Source organism: Pseudorca crassidens, chromosome X (genome assembly GCF_039906515.1).
Source record: "Pseudorca crassidens isolate mPseCra1 chromosome X, mPseCra1.hap1, whole genome shotgun sequence".
Taxonomy (NCBI): domain Eukaryota; kingdom Metazoa; phylum Chordata; class Mammalia; order Artiodactyla; family Delphinidae; genus Pseudorca; species Pseudorca crassidens.
Window position 1 is genome coordinate 77,342,237 of NC_090317.1, and position 7,934 is coordinate 77,350,170.

Below are 7,934 nucleotides of genomic sequence, written 5' to 3' on the forward strand. Positions count from 1 at the left end.
ATGGGGATAGATGTGTATGTATAGCTGATACCCTTTGTTATACAGCAGAAACTAACACACCATTGTAAAGCAATTATACTCCAATAAAGATGTTAAAAAACAAAACAAAAAAAACAACCCACTTGTAGGGTGGTTACGAGGCCTCAGTGAGATAAAGCATCTGCTATATAGTATTCATTCATTCCACACTTTTTTCTTGAGTGCATCCTATGGGCCAGGCTTTATTCTAAACATTGGGAGGATAAATGAAAAAAACAAACAGTATCCCTGCTTTCAAGGAGCTTACTTTGTTGTGGAGACAGATGGACGATAAACACATAAACAAATGCGCACACACACACACACACACACACACACACACACACACACACAGTGGTCCCTCTGTATCCTCGGAGGATTGGTTCCAGGACCCTCCATAGATATCAAAGTCCAAAGATGCTCAAGTCCCTTGCAGTCAGCTCTCCGTATCCACAGATGCAGAACGTGTGGATACGGAGGGCCGACTTTGTTTGTCATGTCAGGTGGTAATAAGTGCTATAAAGAAAACCAAAACATAGTGCAGGGGAGTAGGAGTGATGAGTCCCTCTTTTAGATAAAGTGTCAGAGAAGAGCTCTCCAGTAAAGTGATGTTTGACAGAGACCTAAAGGAAAGGAGGGTGCCAACTATGTGGAATTCTGGGGGAGAGCTGGGAATAGCAAGGGCAAAGGCCCTGAGGAGCTTGCTTGGTGTGCTCAAGGAACAGCCGGAGTTCCAGTGTGTCTGGCACACAGAATGATTTGCCCTCACATTGGAAAGGTGGCTGGGTTGCTGGTCAGGTCAGGCCTCCTAAGCCATGATGAGAGTTGGAATTGTACCCTGAATGAGATGGAAAGCGTTGAACAGAGGAGTGACATGATGTGACTTTGGTTGTAAAGTATCATTCTGCCTACCATACAGAAAATATATTGTTGGAAGGGTAGAATCAGGGAGGTAGCCGATAAATGGTGGCTACGATTCTTAATTATCATTAAGAAGTATAGTAGTCATCTAACTTCAAATCCTTTTCTTGGGTAATGTCTAGAACTCCCACTCTACGTATGAATGCATTGTCTGTTGAGATCATTGTCTTTTTCTTCCAGTGGGGAAGCTTTGTAAAAGTTTTAACAGAATTGAACAGAACACTATTTTCCTATACTGGTATTCTTAGAATGGAGGAAAAAGAAAGTACTCGTATTTGCGTTATTAAGGGTGTGGAATTTCTGATATTTATGTGACCTATGCTTGCCCTCTAGTGGCAGTGAATGAAATGTCATGTGATTATAGAAAGAGCCAAACTCCTGTATGGAATGTTAGCGCTGAAAGGGATCTTTAGCGATTTTGTTTTACAGATGAGGAAACTGAGGCCCGAGGAGAGTGATTTGCCTGTGGTCATTCTGGTTACTAGCAGAGCTGAGCCAAGCCTGTCTCTTGATGTGTCTCTTGACTCCTAGTCCTGTTTTCTTTCTATCAAACCTTGCTACCTGTTGTCCTTGTAAATGACAGTGTTTCATCACTTCATTTTACCATCTACATGTTGAGCCCTTATTATGTGTTCAGTATTTTCCTAGATGCTGTGGGGCTTGCAGAGAAGAATAACTTAGGCTCATTGTCTATAGGAATCTTACAACCAGTCAGAGAGACAGGATCCACTTAAGTCAAATGACAATATAAGTCAGTAGTACAAATGATAGTCCAAAGCAATATGTAGTTAAATGTCAAATGCGTGATACAGGGTATAAATACTAAGAGTTCACAAAACCGAGGAACCACTGAGACTAGAGGGTTCCCATCTTTATCCCTTTGGTTCCTTATTTTATTCATTTATTCAGTCATCCCTCAAATATTTATTGAGAACCTACTATGGGTCACATATTGTACTGGATGCTGGGACTATAATGGGAACGAGTTAGACAACATACCTACTCTAGTTGGGGTAGAGAGATTATATATAAGCAAGTCACATTACATAGGGATGAGTGCTGTGAAGAAAATAGAACAGGTTAATGGGCTCTAGCATGACCAGGAGTGCAGTCAAGATGGACTTGTCAGGGAAGGCCTGTCTAGGAGATGACACCATTTCAAGCTGAAAAGAAGCTGATGGGAGGAAGACAGCCATAGGTGATAAAGCTGTGTAAAAGGATGACAGAATATTGCAGCAGGTGTAAACACTTTGCAGTGGGATGTGTGGAAAGAAGAAAAACAAAGACAACGTAGCTAGAGCACATTGAGCAGGAAAGCAGGAGGATGGCCTCAGATGAGTGGGGAGTGATAGGCAGGGTACATGTAGGACGGGGAGCCCTTCACAACTTTTTGTTCATGGTGGTTGATTTTGTTTGTAACAGAGGGAAATGACATTGTGGAATTTGCCTTTCCAAAAGAACCCTCTGGCTGCTGTGTGGAGAATAAATTCCAGAGGAACAGTACTGGTGCAGGGAGATCACTTCTGCATGGAAGGTCCGTCTCTCTTTTCTACTTGATGTGATCCTACTTACGGTCCTTGAACCTTCCTCCTTTCTGAAGCCTCATATGACATTCCCTCCTCACTGGCAGACTCGGCTGCTTCTTCCTCTGTACGCCTTGTATATACCGCTGTTGTACTGTTTAGTGTTTGTATCGCAGTGATTTAGTTCCATGTGTTTTCCCCACACAGTCTGTGAACTTCTTGATGGTAGGAGCCATGTTTTTTTGATGTGCTTGGCAATTGAAAGTTCATTCAGTATGCCTTTGTTGAATGAGTGAATGAATGGCTTCACTGAACTGGGGGTTTGAACTTGACTGGGAAGGGTGGCGAGGATTTGGCTGCAAAGTGTGAACAAAGGTAGCAGTGCATTGATATATTCAAGGAGCAGTCAAGACACCAGTGTGGCCTCGTGAAGAATGCTGAGTGTTAAGGTTAAGAGTGTAAGCTGGGTCTTAAGTAACTTAGACTTAATACCTGGGTCAGAGTTTCTCAAACTTGGCACTATTGACATTTGGGGCAGGATAAGTCTTTGTTGTAAAGGGCTGGCCTGTTCACTGGAGGGTGTTTAGAAGCATCTCTGGCCTATCCACTAGATGTCAGTAGCACCCCCACCAATTGTGACAGCTCAAAAACGTCTCCGGACATTGGGGTTGGGTTGTGGCACATGGTCTCTGGTTGAGAACCACTGTCCTAGGTCATGGGGAAGCATCAAAAGATTCTTGTTGGTGGCACAAGGTGGCCTGATGTAACCCCTATTTGAGGAGGATTAAGTTTTGGAAATGAGAGACATATTGGGAGTGAGGAGAAAGTGTACATAGACCTACTAGAAAATTATTAGACTATTTTGGTTATAGGTTAGAGTTCTGAAAAAGGGCGATGGCTGTAAGGATAGAAGAGAGAGGGCAAAAGGAAGGAAAAACCTGAAGGATAGACCATGGGTTCCCTGAGCTCAGTTTCTTGCCTTATGCATCCGATTGAAGAGAGGCTGCCCGGAAATCTCAGAGGTCACAGTTGAGATGATTCAAATATAGATGAGAAAAGCCTGAAAAGGGATGCTGAGAGTAAGGATGGCAACATAGAGCAAGAGTAAGGGAGCCTATGAAAGATAAATGCTGAGTTCCTTAGTACAGAGACTTGTTTTACCCATGTCTGTATTTCCCAGGGCGCTAAATATTGAATTGGTGTAGAAGGTGCTCAGTGAGGTTTTTTTGGTTGGCCAGTTGACTAAATGAGTGAGTGAATGAATGAGTGAATAAATGAATGCGGAGAGAAGGGAAGTAAGAAGAAAGACATTTTACATATTTAGCTGCTTGTATCATTTCTATATATACACGGACATATTTCTTCTTTTTGATGTCAAGATACTGATCAGTAGAGATGAGTGTTAGCACTTTGAAAAAATGTATTGTGAGATGTTAGAATGCAGAACTGCCTCAGCTTGTGGATGGTGCTAGTGTAAAGCCAATTATATATAGAAACACACTTTATTGAATCCCATGTAGCTTCTCGCCACAAAGTAATGGCCCACTTGCCCCTGTAAAACACACGAACTTGAGGGCTGGTAGGCCTGTCTCCATTACCTCCAAACATGCCTGCTCCTCGCCCCGATTAAGTGTTGGTTTACCAAGAGTCTGTTGTCTTTATTCCAAAACCTGTTGATCCCAGTTATACTTATCTTCAATAGAGCATTTAATATTAAATGAACTAACAGAATCTGAGTGCCAAAATAGAGATGTGGCTAAAGTAACTGACAAAGTCCCCTATCCCCTGAAGCTCATGTTTAAAGTGAGCTTATATTCTAGTGAATGTAGTTTTCATTACTTAATTTTTTGTTGTTTCACCTTTGCAAGTTATATCATATTTTGGTTTATTTTCATAACTAATAATGACTTATTTTAGTGTTTGCATGCCATGGAGATCCAAGTCATGATACAGTTTCTACCTGTAATTCTTATGCAACTCTTCCGAGTCCTCACAAATATGACCCATGAAGATGACGTGCCTATCAACTGCACCATGTGAGTTTCAGTGTCATAATACCAAGAAGCAACTTTTGTTTCCTTTTGCATTTCTTCATTTGAAATATAAATTTATCTTCCAAATGAGAACCCCAAAGTCAGAAATCTAATATCAGTTTTCTCTAGTTTCATACTTCTCATACCAGGGGACTTATATCCCCAGGGACAGGTGATACCAGAAACCATAGGATAAACTTCCTCAACCAGAGGTTCTAAAGCTGCTGCATGTTAGAAACTTTTAAAAATGTCTGTTCCCGGACCATACTTCATACCAATTAAACCAGAATCTCTGAAGGTGGAACTCAGCATCAGTATTTTTTTTTAAGTTTCCCTGATGATTCCCTAATGCAAGGGAGTTTGAGAACCATTGCCCTTGACCAGTCTTGTCCAATACAACTTTCTCCAGTCGTGGAAATGTTCTATACCTGTGCTTTCCAATATGGTGGCCATTAGCCACATTTAGCTGTTGAGCACTTGAAATGTGGCTAGTGTAACTGAGGAACTGAAGTTTTTGTTTTGTTTTGTTTTGTTTTTCCTTGTGGTACGCGGGCCTCTCACCGCTGTGGCCTCTCCTGTTGCGGAGCACAGGCTCCGGACGCGCAGGCCCAGCGGCCATGGCTCACGGGCCCAGCCGCTCCGCGGCATGTGGGATCCTCCCAGACCGGGGCACGAACCCGTGTCCCCTGCATCGGCAGGCGGACTCTCAACCACTACGCCACCAGGGAAGCCCAGGAACTGAAGTGTTAATCGTAGTTAATTTTAATTCATTTAATCGCCACTTGTGACGAGCGGCTCTCACATTGGACAGAGTTGCCCTAGGCCATCAAATTGTACTCGAAAGAATAATGGAGTGTTCTTTTTATATGAAAACAAACAAGGATATATTGTAGAGTAGGATGCAAAATGCACCTGTATTTTGAAATTAAAACAGGAGTTTTCCAAAAACTTGTGAGCTCAGTGCTGGCTCTTTCTGGCTTTGCTGCTTCTGCTGTTGCCACTTCTGTTGAGCCTCTCTGGAGCCTCAGGGCTGAAGCGCCACACACCTCCATACTGTTTGCTCTTCTCTGCTGCTGGGCATAGTCTGGTTGCAAATTTAAAAAGCATTATTCTAGTCCAGTTGTTCTCAAAATGTGGTTCCCAGACCAGCAGCATCAATATCACCTAGGAGCTTATTAAAAATGCTAATCATTGAACTTCACCCCAGACCTAAAAAATCAGAAACTCTGGGAGAGGGGTGAGCACTTTACCCTCCAGGTGTTTCTGAGGCACGCTAAAGTTGGAGAACCACTGCTGGTCTCATAATTTTAAAACTTTCTATGAATCTTAGGTTTACTTCCAATTTTAGTTCATATCATTATACCTGCTCTGTCTCTCCCTTCCCTTTTCCCCCATCTGTTGTCATGCTTAACATTTTTTTCTATTCTTTTCCTTTTATTCTCACTAGAGGGGATTTCAATATTTACCTTACTGAAGGTTTTTTTTTACTATATGGTAGTTATGACCATACTTCAAATGTGGTTTAGAAAGGAGATGAAATATCTGGGTTGCCAAAATAAAATATCCGTCTTTTGAACCAGGAAACATATTTTACAAGACCCTGAGCATGTTAGATGCTGAAATCTCTGTTAGACCCAAACTAAGATGACATTTAATGCAGTCATCTCACCTTTAATTATTTAGGCAGTATTAGGTATTTTTAGGGTTAAGTATGATGGTTTTATCGAACAATCAAACTATAGTGGTTAATTGTAGCCTGACATGCTGACTTTTGTGAATGTTGTTTCAGGGTTCTCTTACATATTGTATCAAAGTGCCATGAAGAAGGCTTGGATAATTATTTAAGATCCTTCATAAAGGTTTGTGGAGTAAAGCTTTCTTTCTGAGCAGGTTGTCTTCTGAGAGAATTTTGTCTCACAGCTCGTTTTCTTTGATTGTAGTATAGCTTCCGACCTGAAAAACCCAGTACTCCTCAGGCCCAGCTGATACATGAAACTCTGGCTACTACAATGATAGCAGTATTGAAACAGTCTGCAGACTTTTTAGCAATAAACAAACTGCTAAAGGTAAGGGCACAGGACACGGCAGGCAAGAAAAGCAGCCAGAGATATGCTTGTTTGATACCCTCCCATTTCACTTCTAGTCTTTCATCGTTTCCTCATGTGACTTTCCTTTTCCTCACCACTTTACCTACACATCCTTTTCCCCCAAGTTCTCCACAGAACCTCCTTCATTCCCTTCACCCTTCCCACCCCATCCTGCCCACAGTCGAATGTGTAATAGAAAGAATTTTGGAGGAGATAGACCTGGGCTAGAATCCTCTATTCACTGCATAATAGTTCTGTGACCTGGAGCCTGTTATTTAGCAGTCCTGAGCCTCCACTTCCTCATTTCTAAAATATAAGCAAAGCATTTAACATGTTGTTTCTGGCACATAGTAGGCACTCAAATGGTGGCTCTTATTATTGTCATGTTTTTACTATTCCTGTTAATAATGGTAGAATTTCAATTTTGGGTATTTTGGGATGTATCTGCTTGAGGCTTCTCTGTACCCTTCAAATTACATTTACACAAACACCTCTGCTACTTGGGCTGGCCCCAGTGTTGTACCAAGGGCAGGGTTGGGTCCCCCACTGGGTGCAGGCCATAATACAATTCATTGTCTATAGAGAATTTAAAAGCAATACTAAAGTAGACTAAAAGTTGGTTTGCTCTTATCACCACATGCAGGCAAATGAAAGCAGTGTCATTGATAAAACACCCCTCCCCACTGAGTTAAACATTCCCACCAAACAGCCTTTGTACATCACCAGCCAGCCCTAAGGTATACTACTACCTTTTTGCCAACACAATTTGAAGGTATCCTGTGGGACTTGGACAATTGCGATCACTTTAAAATGTTACTAAAGTTCAGAGACAAAATCCATAGTGATTTGTCAACCTCTGATAAGCTTCAAGGATTTGGGTAACTGTTAATGATTGATTTGTTTATTTTAGTACTCATGGTTTTTCTTTGAAATTATTGCAAAGTCTATGGCCACATACTTGTTGGAAGAGAATAAAATTAAGGTAAGTAGGCTCAAGAATAATATTTAACATAGACAAAGAAGGCTAATCTTATTCACAGGTAGCCATGACATGCAAATCCTCTTTTATATTTTAAGGGCTCTTAGCCCTTAGCTTTTCAATTTTGCTGAAAACAAGCAAACAAACAATGGATGTATTGCAAAAATCTGACAGTTCATTTGTTTTCAAAGTCTAATCGTCAGAGACTCTTCCACATAGATTGTTTCCTGTGAGGTATTTGCCATGTTAAATGTATTATCTTTGAAGCTTTCCCTTTGTCTTGTGGTTTTAAAATGTCTATGTCAGAACATTCATTTGGAAGAAGAACAAGTACCAAATAAGAAAGAACCATTCTCTTAGAAAGGTCGAAGGC

At 41.3% G+C, this 7,934-nt stretch overlaps 1 protein-coding gene across 1 annotated transcript in view; it reads left to right on the plus strand.

Annotated features, from left to right (window-relative positions):
• The window catches only part of LOC137216965 (dedicator of cytokinesis protein 11-like), a 64,920-nt gene extending 57,123 nt beyond the window's left edge, over positions 1-7,797 (plus strand). The window contains exons 5-8 of the mRNA XM_067723089.1: positions 4,380-4,498; positions 6,285-6,354; positions 6,436-6,561; positions 7,493-7,797. Coding sequence (XP_067579190.1) covers positions 4,380-4,498; positions 6,285-6,354; positions 6,436-6,561; positions 7,493-7,591 — 414 coding nt within the window. The 3' untranslated portion in view covers positions 7,592-7,797. The remainder of the gene's footprint in view (positions 1-4,379; positions 4,499-6,284; positions 6,355-6,435; positions 6,562-7,492) is intronic.
• Positions 7,798-7,934: the final 137 nt, after the last annotated feature.